This window comes from Nelumbo lutea, chromosome 2 (genome assembly GCF_056320005.1).
Source record: "Nelumbo lutea isolate HS-2025 chromosome 2, American lotus-T2T, whole genome shotgun sequence".
NCBI classification, from domain to species: Eukaryota; Viridiplantae; Streptophyta; class Magnoliopsida; order Proteales; family Nelumbonaceae; genus Nelumbo; species Nelumbo lutea.
Window position 1 is genome coordinate 4435371 of NC_142685.1, and position 25557 is coordinate 4460927.

The 25557-nt window shown below is 41.5% G+C and overlaps 1 protein-coding gene across 2 annotated transcripts in view; it reads left to right on the forward strand.

The window, feature by feature from the left end:
• Positions 1-23511, forward strand: part of HEXO1 (beta-hexosaminidase 1) — a 68152-nt gene extending 44641 nt beyond the window's left edge. For both annotated transcript variants that reach the window (XM_088971979.1, XM_088971980.1), the window contains 5 exons: positions 1479-1512; positions 1802-1900; positions 4328-4387; positions 4486-4736; positions 23138-23511. In XM_088971979.1, the coding sequence (XP_088828105.1) occupies positions 1479-1512; positions 1802-1900; positions 4328-4387; positions 4486-4736; positions 23138-23313 (620 nt within the window). In that variant the 3' untranslated portion in view covers positions 23314-23511. The remainder of the gene's footprint in view (positions 1-1478; positions 1513-1801; positions 1901-4327; positions 4388-4485; positions 4737-23137) is intronic.
• Positions 23512-25557: the final 2046 nt, after the last annotated feature.

Sequence of the window (25557 nt, forward strand, 5' to 3'; positions counted from 1 at the left end):
GTTCCATGGGGTTCATCCCGTGTGTTTTGGCAGTGATGCCAAGTGGCCATCTCAACTACTGGGTAATTGACAGTATTACTTTTTGTTAATTTCATTGCTCAAGAGGAAATTACAAAAAGATGTAATCTCAACCCCCACCAGCTGCGAAGGACTATACATTGTGTAAGTTACTACATCTGTTCACGCATATACATTATCTCCAAAAACAATTTCCTCCCAATGATTTGTAAAACATGTCATTTTCAAAACAGCAAAATCCTTCTCTATGCTTGCCCATCTTACCATGCACCTTTCAACCTTCCCAGTCATCCTTTCTTCCACCCACCAAACTGATCAAAGATTCTCTTATTCCTTTCTAACAACACTGACCAGCATAAGGCACCTAGAACCATCCCTCAGAACAAGTTAAAGTAGACTATATATGGAAGCATGATATCAGAAAATTAAAGTAGACGCCTGCATCCATGTCCTGGTTCTAAAGAAATTAAGTCATATCTCTGTTTCTCACACCTATATATGGGCATTTAGTTCTGTATATGTGATTTGTATATCTAAAATTATATATGAGCTTTCTCTCTAACACAATATACCAGGCATAACCTAACCAGCCAGGCTAGGTTGGCTGGCTAAGGATCTATCTGAAACATCTTCTAGCCCTTTAATTAGAAAAGTATATGTAGACATTCTAGAATTTCCATAGTTTTGAGTAAGCCTTTATGAGGAATATCCAATGATATTGATTTTGCACAATTTTGAGACACATTTCTTCTTTGAAAGTAATGTAGAAGTTTCTTTAAATACAGTGGTTGTTGTAGGACTTTTCATCCTTGATTAGATGGAATTGAAAGTCAAACAAACTGTTTCACAATCCTGATTACTACAAACTGGAATATCTGTTTAAAACTCTTGGTTGCTGAATGGAAGTCTATATCACACTCAAACAAGGTGCTGCTAAACCTAGTCTACAGTAATGACAATCAGTTGGGCTCTGTGCTTTTATGCAAAAGAACCAAGCATTGCACTAGTAAAAGCTTTTACTTTTAGGGCTTGAACTATCAAGTGGGACATTTTAGTACCCTGAACTTTTAGAAATATGAAGTCCAATTCTTTTAAAACTGCATTACAATGAGGACAAAATTACAAAAATGATCATGTTTAGATTCTCTTTTGCTGACTGAACTTTTATTTTACTCTTTTTTCATATGAAGCCATCTCTATACTTCTTTTAAACAAAGAATAAAGGCAATTGAATGGAACAATGAAGAATAGTGAAAAATATAAATAAATCTGAAGATGGGCATTTTTGTGAGCTGGACTCAAGTGTATGTTTCTAAAAGTTCATGGTACTAAAATGTCACAATTGAAAGTTCAGGCTCTTTAGTGTCAGTACCCCCAAAGTACAGGGTACCTATCTGTAATTTATCTTACTTTTATTTTCTTTAAATATTTATTATTCTAAATGGCCCAATATTTGACAGATTGTTGGAGCTCAACTCTGCATGTCAAGGAATGGTATGCCTCTCCTCTGCTTAATTAATCTTCCATTATTTTGTGAAGCCAACATGCAACTCTTTAGCATTTTGGGTATAAGATTTACCAGAAAATGCTATAATGCATTTGTCAAACTTATGCATCTTGATGAGTTATGAAAATGGCAGGAAAAGAGTTGAAGGTTGACTTTTATCATTGTTATCTTATCTGTAATTTATATCACTTTTTGCCCCTTCTGGTCAAAGACAATGCAACTTCTCTTGCTCATATTGGATGGATTAGTTCTCTGAAGAGATCTGTCTGAATTCAGGCTTCAAGAGCATAACATGACTGGGAAAGATGCTTACCAATATTTTGTATTGAAAGCTCAAGAGATGGCCATTGTAAGAAATTGGATCCCAGTGAACTGGTATGTTTTAAATTGTCAATAAATAGCTATCTGTATATTTCATTTTTCATCCTTAGATGATGTGATCTTATGTTGTATTTTATTTACCTTTATGCATACCCTTGTCACAAACTTTACTGGATGTTTTCTGCAAGAAAATTCTTTGGAGTTTTGAACATTCTTTTCGTATTTGGGTTTTATCAGGAACAAACTAAGTCAGTTGGTAGATATGGAGGATGCGATTTTATATTTGAAACCATTGAGATTTAAAATTTTACTCATGCTTATAGGAACTGGATCATACAACATCTTCCTAGGGTATTGTGATTAAATTAAATTTGAAGGATCAAATCTTTCAAAATAATCTAATTTCTTAACTCTTGAGAGATTTAAGTCCTTATAAGCTGTTGAAAATATTGAAATTTTGTAATGATATTTCTGAAAGAATGGTAGGATCCATCTAATGGACGCCAAGAAGGGTGCGGAATGGAGAGCGAATTTCAAAAAAAAATTTCCTACCTTCTTCCAACTGGGAATCATATTCCCTAAATTTAGAATACATTATTCAATTATCCTACTTGAACCATGAATAAACCCGATCTGAACCAAAAGGAAACAGGAAGGATTATACCTGATCCGGAGAAATAATATCTCCCAAAGTTGGTGTTCACGCCCAAAGAAGTAACCAAGATCCGCTCCTGCTGAAGATGACACAGCTGTGGATGGAATGGAACCAGCAGGGTGCGTCCTACACACTGGATTCTTCACAAGAACCCTCTGGAAACCTTGAACACCGAATCCTTTTGTCTTTCTTGCAAGACTATTGTCAAGAACTGATTTCTTGACTTCCTGTTGCTGCAAAGATCCAATCTTCCAACAGGTAGTGGCAGCGGCTGAAGGAGGAGAAGTCCAGGGACGAAGAGGGCAGAACTGTCTCTTCTCTCTGGAGTCTGTGAGAGATCTGATCTCAGATTGCAGGATGTGTTTCTTGCTTGCTCAAACCCCTTAGCTCGAAATCTGATATTTTTGCTAGGGTTTTCTCCTCTTTCTTCTTGATTAAGAAACCTCCCAATATTTTGGGAGTTATCCCAATCCAAATCAGTATTTGGATATAGGTTAATCTTAACCCTATCTGCAGATTAAGTTAGTTAACTCCTGATCTTATCAGGAGGTTACCAGATTCAAATCTAATTTGAATTTGGTCTCTTAGAGTGGATATGGTCAAAGGCCCAATCCTTTTACTAACACTAATCTCAGATTCGCCCCATGAACTGGTGATCATATCAGCCCAGTTCAAAATGGGCTTTTGGCCTATTAAGTGTTCAGTGTTTAACTAGTTTCCAACCTGCTGCCCTGTTGGGTTTCTTTGTATGGCGCGGGACCCAAACATTGATCTACACACCAGCCACATGGGTTCGGCCCAGCCGAATTCACTGAAAGACTCAGTGACCCCCTTGAGCCCATCACATGGACCCTATGGGCCCAACACTTACATTAAGTGGTCCCTGGGCCAAGCCATCTTATAAAAACCCAGGGACTGTGGGCAGGTGCAAGATTAGCCCATCAGGTATTATCCTAAATGGTCTTACACTTAACCTCTCAGCCCTTAATGATCAAGCACTGCCCGACAAGAGAAGACCTCTCTCTCGGCTGCAAGGAACAGTGTCGCACTCTCTACTCACATGGATCCCGGGAATTAAAACCTTTTGCAAATCTTTTGAAACCGTACATATACATATATATATATATATATATATATATATATCTTATTTTTGCAAAACAAAATTCCAACGTTTGAAATCAACTGCCGGCAGTTTGGTTTCCATCAGAGAGAGTGCATTCCCGATCATTACCATTGTCCGACAAAGGGGCTGATCCTGTCACTATGACCACTCACTCAGATGAATTCTCAGATTGCCCCAACATGTCCAGGTTTTGACCCCCACTAAGGATCTCACTGATTGACACATCAAAGACAGCCCGATCTGACACCTAGTGATGTGTCATAATTGAGTCTAGGGGTCAGGTGTAACTTTCCAGTTTTGCCCATCTGTATCCAAGGTCTAGGGCAATACTGGAAATCTGGTCCGGTTCAAGGGTTCAAGCAATCCCATACTGCATGTGCCTTGGGTCTTACCCTGATGGCCGAAACAAGCCATCCCAACACTTGGTGGCACATCAGTATCAGCCTTGGCAGGATAAATCTCCCCAGACTTATCCAATGGCTGTGAACATTTAAAACTAACACAAGTTTCTATAAGTGTCCAGTTTTAGGGTCTTACACAGAATTATACCAAACAATATGAATCAAACATGCACTTTAATTTATTTCCACTAAATAACAAAAGTACATCAAATCCGATTGAAGCTAAGGGCATACAAGACTGTCTAACAATTTCAACAATATAAGGATATACTTAAGGCAGTTATCTGGAAATCTCATTTCAGGGAAGAAACCTTCAACACATTCAAGGATAGACTTGATCCACAGACAGTGGTGCATAACTGGTAAGTTAAGTACACATACTTTGTACTTGGTTTATTTCCAGCAGAAATTTCTTATTGTCTTTTGCATGTAAACAATTATACTTATCCTCTTCTGGAAGGTTGGGTCCGGGAGTCTGTCCAAAAGTTGTTGCAAACGGTCTCAGATGCATTTACAGCAATCAAGGTGTATGGTATCTTGATCATCTGGATATTACTTGGGAGAGTTTCTACAATAGTGAGCCACTGGAAGGAATAAATGATACTTTGGAGCAGGATCTTGTTCTTGGAGGTGAAGTTTGCATGTGGGGTGAGACTGCTGATACCTCGGATGTCCAGCAGACAATATGGCCCCGTGCTGCAGCGGCTGCAGGTATACATGTGATGGAAATAAATCATTGATACTAAAGATGTTCTTTCAATAATTATTGGGTTCTCTCTACCTCATGAATTAATAACTGATATCTAAAAGAAAATTTGATTTTATCAGTACTTCTTAGGGTTAGTTATCCTTCTCCTGGATGCATTACTTCCTGGGACCTGGGATATTTTAGGCCATAAATAATTCTTGAGGGTTGGAGTAATAATGTTGATATGAGAGAAAACCTCTTATTTTCAGTAGAGATGCATAGGAGAAAAGGCTGAGAAAGCCTACCATCCTTTTAAGGGTTCTACTACAGTGTGAAAATTTAATGGTAAGGGAAAACCTCAGCCACTCAATACATTACACACTACCATTTGCATCTTTTTAATATTGCTTTGGTGAGTGAAAACTTAACTTGGGTTCTAATAGGAGCTTGTATATTATTTTCTCAATTTCATTTTCTTTGGGCCTTTGAATGGGTTTTATAGAGAACACTGATGTGGACCCCACTGCTGTGGTCCCCACTGTGTTCGTATGGCAGCATAGCATATGTTTTTTTGTTAGTTGTGTTAGTATTAGTTGGTAGTTATTTCAGTTTGTTGTTACAGCTTGTTATTTCAGCTTTTTTATTAGTTTATTTGCCATATAAGCAATAAGGGAAATTTAGCCCTTTTACAATTTTAGTCAACATATATAATATTCAGAGTGGGTCGGCAGATCATTATGATTGACCCTCTCTCTCTTTTCTAAAAACCCTTCGTGTGCTTCTTCTTTTCTCCCTCTCTTCTTCTTTTCTTCTGAAATCGTTCTTTTGCTTTCGAATTCAAGACTGATTGTAGTCTTGATTGACTACATGGTATCAGAGCAAGGATTAGGGTTTCTCATGCGAGTCTGATTCAGACAACCACATGAGAGTTGCTTAGGGCTGGAAGATTAAGAGGATCCCTTTTTTGGCTGATTCTTGAAGGTTATCAGAGACTGTAGCAGCTATCCAAAGAGTGGATTGTGTTCTTGATAATCAGGAAGAATCAGAGGAAGATAAAGAGTCCAAGATCAGTTTCTTTATCAAGACTGAAGGTGGCGATCAGAATTTCTGTTCAAAACCTAAAACTGGTTGCAGAGAAGGAGGTCTTATGTTAGTCTAATTAGATTGACTACATGAGAATTTCCTAGGTTTAGAAGTTTTTCAACAAAGAAGGAGGATCAGCTGATTCTTGGAGGCTACTGGTAGTGTGCAACTACTACTAAGAAGATTGTAGAAGGCTGGGAGAGTTCCAATAGTTAGGAAGAATTAGAAAAGGCTTCGGATCCCCAAGATTAGGGTTCTGCATCAGACAGAAGGTGGTGGCCAGAGATTTTCTTTCATAAAGTAAGTTTTTTTTTTTTTTTTGCTTGAGAATAACCTTGAAAGAATCATCTTGGTCTATTCTGAGAGGTGCGGCTGGAAAACCTTTTTTCTTTCTAGGGTTTTGAGAGAAAACCCTAAAGTTCAGAATTGTCGTTGGTTTCAGATCAAATTTGAACTGGTTTCATACAAAATTCTGTTTTTCCTTGTTTTTGGAAGACTAGGCTGGCTGCTATCAGTTGTTTAGGTGTTGTTTTTCTATTACAGTAGCTTCAAAAGTTTTTTATTGCTAATTCTTGACCAAGAATGGAGTTCAAGAATCAGGGGGAAGGTGTTTTTGGGACTAGCAATTCTGGTAACATGTCTGAGAATGCCTTTCAGATTACAACTGTGAAGTTTGATGGATCCAACTACTTAGAATGGGCCCAATCGGCCATGATGGCCATTGGGGGTAGAGGAAAACTTAGCTACCTGTTGGGAGATGTGAAAGAACCATCTAAGGAGGACCAAATGTATACCAAATGGGTTCAGGAGAACTATTTGGTTATGACATGGCTGTGCAACTCTATGCAGCCAAATATCAGCCAGAACTATTTGTGGGCAAAAACAGCCAAAGAAATCTGGGATGTCATGAAAGAGACTTACTCCCAACCCCTTAATGTTGCTAGGGCCTATGAATTGAAGTGTGAGGTTAATAACCTTAAGCAAGGAGAGAAACCAATCTCCGTTTACTTCTCTACTTTGAATCTTTGTGGCATGAAATTAACCACCTAGAAACACTTGAGTGGGAAAGTCAGAAGGATGCACAGACTCATAGAAAGCAAGTTGAAACTAATAGGGTTTTTGAATTCGTAGCTGGTATGAATCCTGACTATGATATGGTGAGACAACAAGTAATAACAAGGGACAATGTGACCTTATCTCAAGCCTTCTCCTTGGTGCATAGTGAAGAGACTAGGAGAAAGGTTTTGATGCAGCATCAACCCTTCCCACCAGCCTTGGCAACAATTAAACCTAAGTCTGGGGGTGATACAGAAAGGGATATAAAGAAGGTAGATAAGCGGGATCTAGTGTGTGAATATTGTAAGAAACCTAAACATACTAAAGACACATGTTGGAAGATGCACCCTCATCTAGTCCCAACAAAACTGAGGAACAAAGGGGTAATGCCCATATGGCTGTTAATACCGATTCTGCATCCTCATCGGGCACAAAAGACACGCCCCTAGACACCTTAGCTGTTGTTCAGGCTGCCTTAACTCAGTTGGAAAAGGAAGTTGGGAATTCGGCTCAATCATCTCAGTCATCATCAGCTCCTTCCACATCAGTGTTCTCTACACCACAGCAGAATGGGATTATCCACATCAAAATCTTCAGATCTGATAATGCGAAAGAATACTTTACCAAGTCACTGGCCTCTTATCTACTTGATCATGGGATTATTCACCAGAGTACTTGTCCTTATACACCACAGCAGAATGGGGTTGCTGAGAGGAAGAATAGGCATATATTGGAGGTGGCTAGAAGCATTATGTTTAACTCCAATGTGCCTATCCATTTCTGGGGCGATGCTATTCTTATAGCAGTGTATCTCATTAATCAAGTTCCTTCACGGGTTCTTGACATAAAGCCTCCCTTTACCCTTCTATGCTCCGATAAAGAATTATTTATTGTTCCCCTTAAAAACTTTGGTTGCACTTGCTTTGTTCAGATTCTTGGACCTCATCGTTCCAAATTTGATCCTAAGGCCTCCAAATGCATTTTTCTCGGTTATGCACAAACTCAAAAGGGTTATTGCTGCTATGCACCTACTTCTGGGAGGAGATTTGTCTCGATGGATGTTACTTTCTTTGAGGAGGTACCCTATTACCCTAGGGTTTCTCCTTAGGGGGAGAGTAGTGAGAGTGGGTTTAATGAGAGTGGGGTTAACTCATCAGAAGTTCCTTTACCTGTTCCATTGAGTGATGAGGGATGTAATGGGGAGGGTTGTCAGAGGTGTCAGGATTTGAGAGTCTATCACAGGTGGAGGCAGGTTGATTTCGGTCATCAGTAGTCTAGGCCAGCCCCAGTTCCTTCTGCGGATCCAGATCCAAGTACCACAGTCCCTTTATCAGATCCAAGTCCCCCTGAGATACCTTCCATTGTTGCTACTTTACCTTCTTTGGATGACCTTGACCTCCCCATTGTAGTCCGTTAAGGCAAATGGCGTTGCACCACATCCACAACTCACTGCATTTCCCAGTTTTTGTCCTATGATCGCCTATCCCCCTCTTACAGGTCATTTCTCACATCCATTGATGATATTCCTATTCTCAGAACAGTGCAGGAAGCCTTGTCAGTTCCTGAGCGGAAAGATGCAATGAAGGTTGAAATGGATGCCCTTCTGAGGAATAATACTTGAAAGCTAGTTAACCAGCCTAAAGGAAAGAAGCCGGTTGGATGTAGATGGGTATTTACTGTGAAACATAATGCTGATGGTTCCATTGAAAGGTATAAGGCATGGTTAGTTGCAAAGGGATTTACTCAGACTTATGGTATAGACTACTTGGAGACTTTTGCTCCAGTAGCAAAGATGACCACTATTTGAGTTCTGCTATCCCTTGTAGCCAGTTATTCTTGGCCCTTGTTCCAGATGGATGTTAAAAATGCCTTCCTCAATGGAGACTTACAGGAAGAAGTCTACATGTAGTTACCTCATGGATTTTATGATGCAGAGACAGGTAAGAAGGTTTGCCGGTTGAATAAAGCCTTGTATGGACTAAAACAGTCCCTTAGAGCTTGGTTTGATAGATTCAGACAAGCCCTTGAAAAATTTGGCTATGTACAGGCCCAATCAGACCATACATTGTTCATTAAAAGAGTGGACTCTTCCTTGACTTTGCTTGCTGTATATGTGGATGATATTGTAGTGACAGGGAATGATAACAGTGGGATTGAGTCTCTTAAACAACTCCTTCATCAAGAGTTTGAGGTGAAAGATCTGGGAGAGCTACGATACTTCTTGGGTATTGAGGTTGCTAGTTCTAAACATGGGTTTTTTATTTCTCAGAGGAAGTATGTTCTAGATCTATTAGCAGAAACTGGAAAGTTGGGTGTTAAGCCTGCAGATACACCTATTGAACAAAATCACAAGATCAGTGCAGAGGGTGGAGAGCCTCTTGAAGACAAAGCTATGTTCCAAAGGTTGGTTGGAAAACTCCTCTATCTTTGTCTCACACGACCGGACATCAGTTATGCAGTCAGCGTTGTCAGTCAATATATGCACTCTCCTAGAACTACTCACCTCCTTGCAGTTGAGAGAATCCGAAGCTCAAGTTAGTATTCTCTCAAAGGCAAGATAAAACCAGATTGCACAAAGTTCACATACCTTGTTCTTGGGGGGGTAGAGAGCCTTTTATAACCACTTCGCGCACTCACTCCTAAGCTTCTGTCAGGTCGGGTATGATTGCCTCTGCGCTTCTGCCAGTTCGGGTGTCATCACCTCTGCTGGGGCAGAACCGCCACTGCTCTCTTTGCCGAAGCCGTCTCTGTAACTGGAGATGGCGGTGGCAGGTGGCTGTTGAAGTGCGGCTGTCAAGCGTCAGATCCCAAGTCAGTCAGGTGCGCAGCCCCTGGGTACGGACTCCTTTGGTGTCAGGTACGGTTGTTCAGTTCGGCGTCCTGGAGGCGAAGTGTTAGAGTGGTGTGCGAGGTGAAGTCTTGAGTTCGGATAGAGGTGTGGCCCGAACTGCCATGGGGCAGGCCGCTAGGAGACGTGACAGCGGACGTCTTTTCAAATTTGAAAAAGCGCGTCGTTGCCGCCTTTAACGCGAGGAGATGTGCGCTGACGCCCTTTTCAGTTTCAAGAGACATGCGGCCAGTCACGTCTCGGTCTCAAGAGACGTGCGGTCAGCGCGACTGCGGGCCGTTGGATTTGCTTTGATCAGAACCGTTGATTCTCGGTTACCGTGGGTATAAATAGTGGGGGACCCCAGTCGCTGTCATTATCCTGTGTTTTGCCTCTTGAGCTCGCATCCAAGTTTCAGCTCGCGTTCAAGCCTTTAGCTCACGTTCACATTCCCGTAGTCCATTTGCTTTTTTTTTGGGTGAGTGCTTTCTTGGAATCCTTCTTCTCCTTCCGATGTCTAGCTCGGATAGCTTAGACAGTTCTTCAAGGGGGTCAGATGCAGGTTCTATGAACCGAGTTGCATCCCCCGACAGTCCTAGTGAACCTGAGGTAGAACTCGAGGAAGAGTTCGAACCCGTAGGCCGAGTCGCCTCGGGTAGTTTGGCGTCCTCTCGTTGAGGTCGGACGTTAGACAAGTTTGGGCCCTCGACCATGACGCCTGAGGGGCTTCACTCCCTTATTACCTAGTTCAACTTGCCTAGGGAGTACACCTACTTCATACCCTCGGGCAGTTTCCCTTGGGAACACGGTCTTGATGAGATCGTGATATTCCGGGTGCAGCTCGTTGCGGGGTTGCGCCTGCCTTTCCACTCCCTCATTGTCGAGGTTATGAACCACTTCGGCGTTACTGTCGGCCAGCTTCACCCGAACTCTATTTGTAACTTGGTGGGGACAATCTCCCTATTTTGCAAACAGGTCTTGCCTTTAGACCTGGAGATCTTCTCTTCCATTTTAATGCTTAAGAAGCAAACGGGTCCCCTTCCCGGGCGTAGGCGGGCGTATTACCTGTCTCCTCGCCCGGGTTTTAAGCTTTTACACGAACTTCCCAACAAGGTCCCGGCGTGGAAACGGGACTACTTTGAGGTGCAAAGTGCATTGGGGTGGCCATTCCAAACCGGGTGGGGGATGGCTGCCCTTGACACCGGTGTTACGCGTGATAAGGAGACGGTGTTACGCCAGATTACGCACCATCAATTGGCGTCGTCTGTGGGAACGCTTCTAAAAGCCTCCCTCTAAAACTCTCATAACCTCTTTTTTCCAAAAAAGCCCAACACTCATGGCTTCCTCCAGCAATGCCGGACGTGGCACGGAGATGAACACCACCGGGGAACAACTTCAAGTCCTCGTGGTGTGCGTCGGACAGTTCACCATCCCCCTACCGGTGGATGGGATCCCTAGCCTGAACGCACCACGAACAGTGGCGCCCGTAAACCTTCCCGCCATGAACATCCCCTTTCCTCTCCCTGTTGAAAAAACCTTTACTGAACCAACTGTTGTCCCTTCGCCGGAGGCCCTTTTCTGTCTCCTTATCAAGCGTAACACCGACGTCAGGGGCAGCCATCCCCCACCCGGTTTGGAACGGCTACCCCAATGCACTTCGCACCTCGAAGTAGTCCCGTTTCCACGCCGGGACCTTGTTGGGAAGTTCGTGTAAAAGCTTAAAACCCGGGCGAGGAGACAGGTAATATGCCCGCCTACGCCCGGGAAGGGGACCCGCTTGCTTCTTAAGCATTAAAATGGAAGAGAAGATCTCCAGGTCTAAAGGCGAGACCTGCTTGCAAAATAGGGAGATTGTCCCCACCAGGTTACAAATAGAGTTCGGGTGAAGCTGGCCGACAGTAATGCCGAAGTGGTTCATAACCTCGACAATGAGGGGATAGAAAGGTAGGCGCAACCCCGCAATGAGCTGCTCCCAGAATATCACGATCTCATCAGGACCGTGTTCCCAAGGGAAACTGCCCGAGGGTATGAAGTAGGTGTACTCCCTAGGCAAGTTGAACTGGGTAATAAGGGAGTGAAGCCCCTCAGGCGTCATGGTCGAGGGCCCAAACTTGTCTAACGTCTGACCTCGACGAGAGGAGGACGCCAAACTACCCGAGGCGACTCGGCCTACGGGTTCAAACTCTTCCTCGAGTTCTACCTCAGGTTCACTAGGACTGTCGGGGGATGCAACTCGGTTCATAGAACCTGCATCTGACCCCCTTGAAGACTGTCTGAGCTATCCGAGCTAGACATTGGAAGGAGAAGAAGGATTCCAGGAAAGTACTCACCCGGAAAAAAAGCAAACGGACTACGGGAACGTGAACGTGAACGCGAGCTAAAGGCTTGAACGCGAGTTGAAACTTGGACGCGAGCTCAAGAATCAAAACGCAGGATAATGACAGCGACTGGGGTCCCCCATAGTAACCGAGAATCAACGGTTTTGATCAAAGCAAATCCAACGGCTCGCAGTCGTGTTGATCGCACGTCTTCTGAGACTGAGACGTGACTGGCTGCACGTCTCTTGAAACTGAAAAGGGCACCAGCGCACGTCTCCTCACGTTAAAGGCGGCAGCAGAGCGCTTTTTCAAATTTGAGAAGACGCCCGCTGTCACGTCTCCTAGCGGCGCGCTTTTTGAATTTTGAAATAAGCGCGCGCTGTCACGTCTGTCAGCGCTTATAGACAGATTGGTGCGTTTCCCGTCTTTTTGGCGCTTGAGAAACCCAGAAAAATCCGTATGAGCGCGCACGCTATTAGTCAAAACCAGTTCGAAGTACGGGACAAATCCACCCGCCACCTCGTGAACTCCCTGCGCCAGGGCAAGTCCCTTAGCACGAGGAGTGGGGGGCAATTGATGAAGGAAGATTTGGCTCGACCTCGTAACCACTCAACACGTGGCAAGGCAACAGCTCGGCACAACAGCACGCCCAATGCGCGAGCTCCGAAAGGAGGAACCAGCGGTCCGAACTCCCTACAAGGATCCTGAACTCCCCGTAAGGAGCCCGAGCTCTCCCTTAGGCCCCAAGACTTACGAACACAAAGGGCAACAACCCGAACTGGCCTGCCCCATGGCAGTTCGGGCCACACCTCTATCCGAACTCAAGACTTCACCTCGCACACCACTCTAGCACTTCGCCTCCAGGACGCCGAACTGAACAACCGTACCTGACACCGAAGGAGTCCGTACCCAGGGGCGGCGCACCTGACTGACTTGGGATCTGACGCTTGACAGTCGCACTTCAACGGCCACCTGCCACCGCCATCTCTAGTTACAGAGACGGCTCCGACAAAGAGAGCAGTGGTGGTTCTGCCCCAACAGAGGTGATGACACCCGAACTGGCAGAAGCACGGAGTCAATCATACCCGACCTAACATAAGCTTAGGAGTGAGTGCACGAAGTGGTTATAAAAGGCTCTCTACCCCCCAAGAACACGGTATGTGAACTTTGTGCCATCTGGTTTTATCTTGCCTTTGAGAGAATACTAACTTGAGCTTCGGAGCATTCTCACCGGGTTCTTCCCCGGATATTACTCGCTTTCTCCCCCGTTTTAGGCACCCTGTGCTCCAGCCCGAGGCAAGATCGTTGACAGTTAGGATCGGCCGGATTGCGCACCATCAATTAGCATACTTGAAGAGATGTCCAGGTAGAGGTATATTATTCAAGAATAATGATCACATGAAGATAGAGGTCTATACAGATGCTGATTGGGCTAGGAGTGTTGATGACAAAAGGTCTACCTCAGGATATTGTGCATTTGTAGGAGGTAACCTTGTCTCCTGGAGGAGTAAGAAACAAAGTGTTGTTTCGTTCTAGTGCTGAAGCTGAATATAGATCTATGGCTAATGGTGTGGTTGAAATCCTATGGCTGAAGTCATTATTTGAGGAGTTGGGTATTGCTTATGAGAAGCCATTAGTGTTGTATTGTGATAATCAGACTGCTATTAATATAGCTCATAATCCGGTACAAGATGACAGAACTAAGCATATCGAAGTCGATCGGCATTTTGTCAAAGAAAGGGTTTCGTCTCAAGAAGTGTGTCTCCCGTATATCACCTCCAGCATGCATGTCGCAGATCTTCTCACCAAGGCTGTTCCAAGGAAGAAATTAGAGGCAGACCTATGTAAGTTGGGAATGACAAATATCTATTCCCAACTTGAGGGGGAGTGTAGAGAACACTGATGTGGACCCCACTGTGTTCGTATGGCAGCATAGCATATGTTTTTTTGTTAGTTGTGTCAGTGTTAGTTGGTAGTTATTTCAGTTTGTTGTTACAGCTTGTTATTTCAGCTTTTTTATTAGTTTATTTGCCATGTAAGCAATAAGGGCAATTAAGCCCTTTTACAATTAGTCAACATATATAAATATTAAGAGTGGGTCGGCAGATCATTATGATTGACCCTCTCTCTCTTTTCTAAAAACCCTTTGTGTGCTTCTTCTTTTCTCCCTCTCTTCTTCTTCTTTTCTTCTGAAATCTTTCTTTTGCTTTTGAATTCAAGACTGATTGTAGTCTTGATCGACTACTGGTTTCATAATGGGCCAGCTATCATGTTTCAACATGTTTGTGTAAAACAAGGTCGCATAGTTTTCAAGGTGCCATGGTGAGGCTAGGTGATAGGGGGTGCCTTTCGTCTAGTTGCCTAGCCAATGGGTTTTCTTTTTGAATAAAAGCCATGAAGCCTAGGGTACTTCCCTAGGTTCCATGGCAAGCAACAATCGTATCTCACTATTAAATGTCTATAGTCTTCATAAAGAAAATGTATAAACTTCATTTAAAGCATAGAGAATCAACATATTCATGAAAAAATGGAAGAAACAAAAAGAAATCTTAGAAAACAGAGGAGCTGAGCCTCGAACTTTGTCCTAGGAAGAAAATAGAGATTGTGACAAAATTTGAATTCTTCCATGCTTATTAGTTCAGGTTTTGAAGCCTTTGAGGATTCAAAACGATATACATCTTAATTGAACCCTACCAAATAAAAGGACACTAGTATTTTAACTCAAACTGAATAATTTAATTTAATAGTGCCTGTTTTATTTATATAATCTCAGAATGTTATGAATATAAAAGTATTCAAGAGCATCATGTAAATAAAAATATTTTGGCAATTAAGTTAGCATTTGTGTTTTATTGAGTGGTCACAAGCAATTCTTATGACCATGAACTTATGAAAAACAAATCACCCAAGCATGCATTCACTAGGTGATTTGGTTTATCCCTTGACTTATATGATATCTAGCTTTTTATAGAGGCTACAAGAAAGTATTACGATTATGTGAACGAACTCATTGCTCCACATGTTAGCCTACCTTTGTATTTTTTATATTCCTAGTAAGGTAATGGATCCTAGAGGGAGCCTCCATTTCATCATATGATAGTGGATAGTTCGTGCATCACTTGGGGTAGCAACAATAAGCATGCACTCACTGGACAAGTCCATCTTTAATATGATTGACAAAATGTTTATGTTTTATTGAAGGGCTCAAAAAAGTGTTGTGACCATGTGGACTAATCGAAACCAAATCACCTAGGCATGCACTCACAAGGTGATTTGGTTTTAATTTGATTATTAACATGTTTGTCATTTATTGGAGGGTCACAAGCAAGATGCCAATTCTGTCTAGCCTTTCTAAAATTGGGTTCCATAGACTTTTAGAAGTGCACTTTTCCCCCAGTGGTAAGCAAGCCCAAATACATTTGAAACTTCCCTCACTGCCAATTCTACCACCATTGAAACTCTCCCCCAGTGGTAAGTACTTTTAACCTTGGAGCCCAAGATCTCAGCCAATTCTACCACATTTGAAACTTCCTCCACTTCCATCATCTCATTCTTGACCAGATTTACTTTCAAACTTGATACTACTTTGAAGTTTGAACCAGCATAATAAGCATCTTAGACTGAAAACCTGATTCGAATGTGTCGCATAAGCATCATCTGCAAACTGTAGGATTTCCACCTTTGAGCCATTGCTACTTGCGTCAAAGCCTTCCAAGAAACCCATCTCTGAAGCTCTAGCTGTCATCTTACTTAAACCCTCTATCACCATTCAGAAAAGAAGAGGAAACAGTGGGTCCCCTTGTTTCAATCCTCTTGAACTTTTAAAATTCCCTTGAGCCGTGTAAAGAGACTGGGCCGAATGGGTCCTAGTATCTTCTCTTGTAATATATTTTCTTTTATTGTTGGCTAATGGGCCTCTCTTAATGGGCCTGTTATTTCTTTTGTTTAATCTCTCTATGTTACAGCCTAGTTGGCCGCCCACTTAAGGGCATACTTGTCATTACTCTAACTTTAATTCTTAATAAAAAAAAAGGGATTAGTGGAGAAAGGGAAGATAATTCGATTCTTCTTCTTCTTCTTCCTTCTCTTTTCGCCATCTTCTTCTCTTGTGTTGCTGCTCTTATTTCTTTTCTTCCTTTTTCTTCTAATCTTCAAATTTACACCTAATATTTGATGACTGCTTTACATCTTGGTATCAGAGCAGGTCTGTTTCTTCCTTTTTTTTCTTTCTTCTTCTTTTCCATACACCCTTAGATTTAGAGAGTGTATGGAGAGATAGGTTCTCTATAGTTCAGAGGATCTCTGGCCTAGTTGGTAGAGGGTTTGGAGAGTTTAAATCTGGTTGGATATTGCCAAGAAGCAGTGTTGTTCTGTTGTTGCCCAAAACCCTAGCCGATTAGAGATTTTCGAAGGTATAGGTAAAGGTGAAGCTTTGGGTGTGGCGCTCTATGCTTGGGAGGTGTCTTATGACTCCTAAAGGAGGGTGGTTCTATTTTGGAAGAGATTGGGAAGTTTTGGTAGGAGCGGCTGCATCTTCTCTCTTCCTCCCCAACAGCTGGATGGAGTAAAACCCTAGTTTTCAAGCATATGGGTTTTGGTTTGACTTCAAGTAAGTTTATATAGACAAAATTTCTGGTTCTTTGATTTTTCGTTTGATTAATGGAGCCATACGGAAGTGAGTTCAAGCAAGTGTCGGTTTCAGGCCTTGGTTCGGTAGATTCCGTTTTGACTGGTGTAACCACAATCAAGCTAGATGGGACAAATTATCTTGCTTGGCACAATCTATAAGAATTTATGTTTGTAGTAGAGGAAAACTCGGGTATCTCACAGGTAGTAAAGTGAAACCCGAAGAGACAAACCTTGAATTTGAGAAATTGATGCAAGAAAACTATACTGTCATAGGATGGTTGGTCAATTCTATGCAACCTCATATAAGTCAGCATTATCTCTGGATGTCTTTGGCTAAGGAGATATGGGACAGTGTTACTGAGACCTATTCACAGAAGTTGAATGTAGCCAGAGTCTATAAGTTGAAAAGTGATGTGAAGAACCTAAGACAATGGGAGAAGGGTGTAGCAATCTACTACTCTATACTGAAATCCCTATTGGCAAGAAATTGATGTTATGGAGACAGTTATATGGGAGAGTAAGAATGATGTTGAAATGTATAGGAAGTTGGTGGAGAGAAATAGGGTGTTTGAATTTTTCACTGGACTCAACCCTGAGTTTGACATCATTAGGCAAAATATCCTGGCCAAAGATGAGGCTACTCTTTCTCGGGCATATGTTATGATAAACGGTGAGGAGAGTAGGCGGCAGGTTCAATTGCAGGGTCCACCTACAGAACACTTTGCACATGTTGGAATAAAGCCAAAGGGTCCTATTGAGAAAAAGGAGCAGATATGTGAATATTGCAAGAAACCAAGGCATACAAAGGACACTTGCTGGAAGCTTCATCCTGAGCTTCTTCTTGATAGGTTTAAGAATAACAACAGCTCTAAGAAGGGCAGTCAGGTAGGAAAGCCTAAGGCAGCTAATGTTGCTACAGTACCTGAAGGAGGAAAATAAGGAGAGTGAAGAGAAATCAACCATTGAGCAGTTGGCAGCAATGAAGGCAGATTTTGAAAAGTATGGGATGCTACTAAATCACTTGGAAGCTACTGTTTCTTCATCTCACTCTTCCAGCAACAACACATCATCTTCATCAGCATTTGCTCACTCAGGTATTCGTGCTTCTGCAAATCATGCTTCAGTTTCAGGTAATCATAAAATCCCTTGGATTATTGATTCCGATGCATCAAACCATATGACCAGCCTGTCTAATTTCTTCCGCTCATACCACCTTCTCTCTGGCAAAGAGAAAATATCCCTTGCTGATGGGTCTCTTGCTCCCATCTCTGGTAAAGGAGATATAAAGACCTCTGACACCCTTTATTTATCCTTTGTCCTTCATGTCCCTAAACTTAACACAAACCTTTTATCTGTTAGAAGCTTAACTAAATCCATGAATTGCAACATAACTTTTTTTCCCACTCATTGTGTTTTTCAGGACCTGCAATCTCAGAGGATGATTCGGAGTGGCTATGAGGCGAACGGAATATACTTGCTGGACACATCGGATCGAGCTTTGGGACCACCTCATGGAGTTGCCTTAGAGTCAGTTTTGTCAGAGTCTGTTAACAAAGTCTTGTTATGTCACTTTTGGTTTGGTCATTTGTCATTTTCTGCTTTGAGTCATTTGTTTCCAGATATGTTTAAGGGAGTGTCTTTATTGAGTTTTCATTGTGAGTCGTGTGAACTGGCAAAGTATTGTAGACATTCTTATTCAGTAAGCAATAAAAGATCTCTTTCTCCTTTTCATATTGTTCATTCTGACGTGTGGGGGCCATATCATTTGCCAACTATGGGGGGTTACAAGTACTTTATCCTTTTTTATTGATGACTACTCTCGTTACACTTAGATTTATCTCATGAAATCCAGGGATGAAGTATCAACTATTGTGCAAAAAATTCATGAACTCATCCTCACCCAGTTTAACACTCATATCAAAATATTCTGTTCTGATAATGCTAAGGAGTATTTTGAGAGAACCCTCTCCACCTATCTTGAAACTTTTGGGGCTATTCATCGAAGTTCTTGTTCCTACACTCCACAACAAAACGGGGTGGCGGAAAGGAAGAACAGACATGTGGTTGAAGTTGCCAGATCCCTCTTGTTTGCATCCCATGTTCCTTGACTTCAAAACCCCCTTTAGCCTTCTCTTCCCGGATGATGATATTTTTCTCTTCCTCTCCGTGTTTTTGGGTGCACTTGCTATGTGCATATTCACAGTCATCAAAGGCACAAGTTTGAACCTAAGGCTCATAAATGTGTTTTTCTAGGATATGCTTCCACACAGAAGGAATATTGCTGTTTTGATCCAGTTCGTGGCACCCGCTTTGTATCTCGGGATGTCACCTTTGCTGAGTTGACTCTTTTCTTTAGCATTTCTCCTGAGGGGGAGAAATCTGAAGAGCCCTTTGCTATGTCTCCAGCTATCTTTCTTTCCATTCCTCTTGAGTCCTATCATGAGGTGTCTACTTCTCCCACTGGACCTACCTCCGATATTCCTATTCCTCCTCCTCCTCCTCCACCTCATTCTCCTATAATTCCTCATCCTTCTGTTCTCCAAAGTACCAAAGGCAGAGATTCAAACATGGGCAGGTTGTTTCCACTCCTACAGAAGAGCCTCTTGCTCCTCCCATCATTACTGAGGTACCAGGTCAGCCTTCTTCTGACCCATCTACAGCTTTCCCAGACCTTGACCTTCCTATTGCTCTCCGCAAGGGCAAGCGGAAGTGTACAACCCATTGTATCTCCAAACACCTGTCTTACAACCTTCTCTCTCCTTCCTACTACTCTTTTCTTGCATTTGTTTCTTCCCATGTGATACCCAGGTCCGTACCGGAAGCCTTATCTCAACCTGAATGGAGGGGTGCTATGATGGCTGAATTGGATGCTTTGCATAAGAACCATACCTGGAATATTGTTGACTTGCCTGAAGGGAAGGAACCAGTGGGTTGTAAATGGGTGTTTACCATTAAATATCACTCTGATGTCTCTATTGAGAGGTTTAAGGCTAGGCTGGTTGCTAAGGGCTACACTCAAATGTATGGCATTGACTATCTTGAGACATTTGCTCTTGTCGCTAAGATGACCTCAGTCAGGGTTTTGTTATCTCTAGCCGCTACTTTTGACTGGCCCCTACACCAGTTTGATGTTAAAAATGCCTTCTTGAATGGAGACCTGCATGAAGAGGTCTATATGTCTTTGCCTCCAAGGGTGTATGGGAAGGAAATGCAAGGCAAGGTGTGTAAACTGCAGAAATCTATTTATGGTCTCAAACAGTCTCCTTGGGCTTGGTTTGAGAGGTTTAGGGCTGCTTTTGTCTCCTTTGGCTACACACAAACTCAATCTGATCATACTCTGATTTTGAAGAGAAATGGCTCTTTGGTGACCTTTTTGATAGTTTATGTTGATGATATTGTGGTCACGGGTAATGACACTCAAGAGGTCAGTAAACTAATAATGTTTCTCAACTCTGAATTTGAGATCAAGGATTTGGGAGATCTTCGGTATTTTTTGGGCATTGAAGTTGCTAGATCTAAGGATGGTATCTTCATTTCTCAGCGTAAATATGTCCTTGACCTCCTTGCTGAGACTGGTAAACTTGGAGCTAAACCAACTTCCACTCCTATTGATCCTAATCATAAGCTTTCTGCTACAGATGGTGAGCTTTTATCTGATAAGGGGGTGTTTCAAAGACTGCTTGGGAAGTTGTTATTATCTTTGCATGACTCGGCCAGATATTTCCCATGCAGTAAGTGTTATTAGTCAATTTATGCATTCTCACAGAGATGCTCATTTAGCTGTTGCAGAAAGGGTTCTGTGTTACTTGAAAGGTACTCTAGGGAAAGGTATTCTGTTTGCTAAACATGGACACATGAAGCCGGAAGCTTTCACTGATGCTGATTGGGCAGGATGTATTGATGATAGGAGATCCACCTCAAGTTATTGTGCTCTGGTCGCTGGGAACATTGTGTCATGGAGGAGTAAGAAACAGTCTGTAGTTGCTAGATCCTCTGCTGAAGCAGAATACAGGGCAATGGCACATGGTGTGTCAGAATTACTGTGGCTACGATCCCTTCTAGAAGAATTGGGGGTTGACTACGAGAAGCCAATGATGCTTTACTGTGACAACCAAGCAGCTATCAACATTGCACATAATCTTGTTCAACATGACAGAACTAAGCACAATGAGGTTGATAGACATTTTATAAGGGAAAGAGTTTCCTCAGGAGAAATTTGTTTGCCATTCATCACATCAAACGAGCAATTGGATGATATCTTGACCAAGGGAGTTCCAAGAGGGAAAATGACACTATATAAGCAAGCTGGGCATGATTGACATCTATGCTCAGCTTGAGGGGGAGTGTAAAGAGACTGGGCCGAATGGGTCCTAGTATCTTCTCTTGTAATATCTTTTCTTTTATTGTTGGCTAATGAGCCTGTTATTTCTTTTTGTTTAATCTCTTTATGTTACTGCCTAGCTGGCCGCCCACTTAAGGGCATACTTGTCATTACTCTAACTTTAATTCTTAATAAAAAAAGGATTAAAGGAGAAAGGGAAGATAATTTGATTCTTCTTCTTCTTCCTTCTCTTTTCGCCATCTTCTTCTCTTGTGTTACTGCTCTTACTTCTCTTCTTCCTTTTTCTTCTAATCTTCAAATTTACACCTAATATTTGAGGACTGATTTACATCTAGTCAGACTGTTAATAAGAATTGAAAAGCTTGGAGTAGTAAAACATACTTTTATCCAATCCTCCATCTTTTGCCCAAAATTCATTCTTGCCATCATGGAATCCCCCCATCACGACACTTCTTGAGTCAATGAGATGAACTCATTCGCTATGAGGACTCCATCGTGTATGTATTTGTTGTGGACAAAAGCACCTAGGAAAACTGATATAATGCCATAATGTTATTTATCACTTTCCTTAGCCTTGTAACTAGCACCTTGGCCAAAATCTTGTAAATGCTTCTGATCAAGCTGATGGGTCTAAAATGTTTCATTTCAACTGCTCCATAAATCATGAAATTCCTTCGTTACATTAAGAAAGTCCTGTTTAACAATATCCTAGTATTTCTTATAGAACTTGATGGTAAATCCATCAGGTCCCAGTGCTTTCTCCCCTTCCAGCTCCTCTACTGTCTTTTTAACCTCTTCTGATAAAAGTTTTCTCTAGATTAGCCACTTGATGCTCTGGCAACATCTGAACATGTAAACCATCTAGCTTCGTCCTGTTTGTGGGGATCGATATAAAATTTTCGTTGAAATTTCTATGGTGTCCTTTATCTTGTCTTCCTCCTCAATCAGCTGCCCCTCATTCACTAGTTTTTTTTGGGTGTTGGATCTCCTTCTGGCATTTGCTAATAAATCCTCTAAAAGTTATTATTACATATTTTTTTATTTATTGTTATTGTCATATGTAGAGAATGTCTGCTGTTAAGATAAGGAAATCTTAGAAAATAGGGCTCTACGACAGTGGTCACTTTATGTTTAAGGAAAATCCCAGCCTCTAAATTCATGGGAGCTAAGGTCACAAGTGGGCAAGCTTACCAATTCATGGGTTGTGTGGCTCAGTTTTTCCCATCACCGTAGGACCCATTCACTGTAGAATTTGCCTAGGAAATATGGTGCTTCTAATTTGAAGGCTAACATTCTCTTTTAACGAGCAAATATTTCATCCTATGAGTCTATAAATAGGACAGATTCTTTTGTTCAATAATTAGTGAATGCAAATAGTAGCTTTGATTGTTTTGTTTGGTTACGGACTCCAGACATTTTTAAAGGTGCAGATTCCTTTAGCCATTAGGTACTGACTAAATGCCCGTTTGGGAGGGTTTTCATGAAGCCGCTTATAGTGTTGCAAAGTAGGCCTGACACAGAATGTCATGAAGCTATGTTTGGTGAAAACCCCGGAAAGCCACGAAATGCTGTAATTGAGCCAAGAAATTTACGTTCTGGTGAAGCTTGTTTTGGTAGCTTCTCTGAAGCGTCCCAGGCAAAGCAGCTCAATAAACACTGAAACCCTCCCTAATGGGCCCTAATTATAGTAGATGATTTAAATTTAAATGCCGACTTCTAGGGTATGCTATCCTTTTTTCTTCTTTTTTTTAAGTGGAAACTACTAGCTGGTGAGAACACACTGTATAGGAAAACCTTGGCCCCTCATTTCATGGGAGCTGAGGTCATGACGTGGGACCTGGGATCATGAAGTGACATGCATGCGGTACAGGGGGTTGTGTGGCTCATGTGAACAGTATTCACACATACTAGCATTTTCATTTTTTTATTTATTCTACAAACCTATTGAACATCTGATGTACAATCTGACTTTATGGGGTCAGCAAATATCACCATCATTACCAAGCCTTATCCTAACCTTATGGGGTCAGCAACGTCTGATGTAAATCATTCTTGTTTCTAGAGTGGGTTCAATGTTGACACTTATCCTCAAAGAGGAACCTTTTATATAATATATTGTCTCACTTTTTGTCTTACATGACATTCACCCCTGCATCTTTTTCCCTGTAGAGCGCCTGTGGAGCAGGAGGGAGGCCACATCTGCGGGAAATACAAGTTTGACTGTATTACCAAGGCTGCACTACTTCAGATGTTTGCTGAATAGACGTGGAGTTCCAGCAGCGCCAGTCACGAATGAGTATGCTCGAAGCCCTCCTATTGGTCCAGCCTCATGTTATGACCAATAACTTCCAGTTTCCAAGTTTATCATTTACCAACTTTCTAAGCTTCGGCAGGTCAGGTTTCCTTTGATAACAGGTTTGCTATATTTGGTGTACATGTGTAAAGTGTCAAGGTCAGATGGTTTGAATTCACGAGTTTATAAAAGTGCTGGATTGGGATTTTTTATCTAAGGTATGGTATGGTATGAATATGATGCTTCACAAGTCGGTGTGTATTGCAATTTGCAACTAGCAAGCACCATTTCACTGGATTCTTTCGTTCCAGCATCAGAGCCTTGAGAAATCCTAGAAATTCTAGAGATTGACGGTCCAAGATAGAGATGCAACTTGGGCAGGTTTGAGGCCAATCGGAGTCTAATTGAAAGCACTAGGTCTTGGTCCATCAGAATTTTCAAGATACATATAATATGTAATTCAGAATTTTCAATTAGTAGTCACTAAATACTAATGTAATTATTTTATTACATACTTATTGCGAAAAAAATAATAAAAATATCATTTTGACATAATTTATTGATGAATCAACAAGTTTAATAAATTACTAACAGAAATATTTTTATGAAAGATACTAATAGAAATCATTAACATTCAAAATAAATTATTCTTGTAATTTTTGGATCTTTTTTTCTTTTGTGAAAATCCCTAGATCTACTAATAGTTATAGAAGCCTAAAATATCACAAACCCAACCATAAATCACCAAATTTTTGCAGTAGAAACACCAAAATACATAGATCCAACCTTAGGGGCAGGAGGAGAATGCATGGCAATACAATGTGATCTGTTCTATGAGCACCACTTGTTAGCGATCTTGGATACCAGTATGATACGATATGTATCAATCATATTGTGTTGATATTTTTAGCCTTGTCTCCACCTATTCCAGAGAAGCTTCATAATAACAAGTCATGTAATCAGTCGTCCAACATATTATTATTTTTTTATTTTAATGCAAGTACTATGGGGCAGCTAACAACTCATATGAATGAAATAGTGTGTCTTGTATATATACTCAAAGGCGTTACTAGTCCTGAAATCCATGAGCAACAAAAAGTCCTGAATTCGATTATAATTTATAATCATTACTACTTGGTCTTTGTGGATTTATGATGGGAGAATGATTGATCAGTCCAGGTCAGGATTTTGTAGCTCCACAGTGAATTAATGTCAAATTCAAGGGCAGGATGCTGTTTATAGGGAGGTTACTAGTAGACTATGGGGCTGTCATTCAGATTATTTAATCTGTTTATGAATTTTTTTTTGAGAATGACGGTTCAACCCTACACTGGTTGATTACGGGATTTGATTCCACGTCAATGCTGGAATAATCCGGCTAACACCCCAACGAGCCAGCCCTCCGTTGGTTGATGGTACTATATTCGATCAGGTATATACAGAGTTTGTCACGATGTCACTAGCTTTGAGGTTGCATTCATTAATTAGTATTGAATTGATGTGTGAACTCTGAAAATTTTACTTCAAAGAGGTTAGGCGGTCAATATGTTAAACATTTGAATAGATTTTTGGATTCTGAAAATTACTCTCAAGTTCTAAGAAGGTGAAGCCTTCTTCACTGAAGTGAGAAAGTAACAGCTTTGCAATAGATTTTTGGTTTATTTTAGGATACCAAACATGCAACAGCTTTACAATATTTGGAGCCATAAGCGTTATAGATAGTTGAGAGTTCAAATCACAATTATTGCGGGAACTTTTTGCTTCATACTGGAATGTCATTTGCATAATGAAATGAGTTTAGACATTTGTCTTCCCTCTCTCTCTCTCTCTCGTGTCTAATCAAAAATAAAGAACGGTTGACAATAATTAGAAAAATAGATTAACACTTCTCATGCTATCTGTGTAAATCAAAGGCGCCTTCACGATCAATATAAGAAGTGTCGTATCGTACGAGCTCTAGATATTTCTATATTATATTAGAGCATCTACGTGGATGCCTTCTCTTTTCAGGGAATGGTATCTGCACGGTACACTTTGTCGCACGTGGATCTAAGGTTATTTTGCCCTTTTAAACGAACCTTCACTCTCTCTCAAAAAGTCAAAACAGTCAAACGCGTTGTCTGATTGTCTCCTCCTCTTGCGAATTGGGATCTGCTCCATACTGAGCGCGCCTCACACCGACCTCATGTAAGACAATTTGTGTGTAGAGCAGAATCGGATCCCTCTAGCCAGTTCGGATTTCCTATTAATTTTAATGTACTCTCCTTCCTATTAACCCAATTAAAATATATCACCT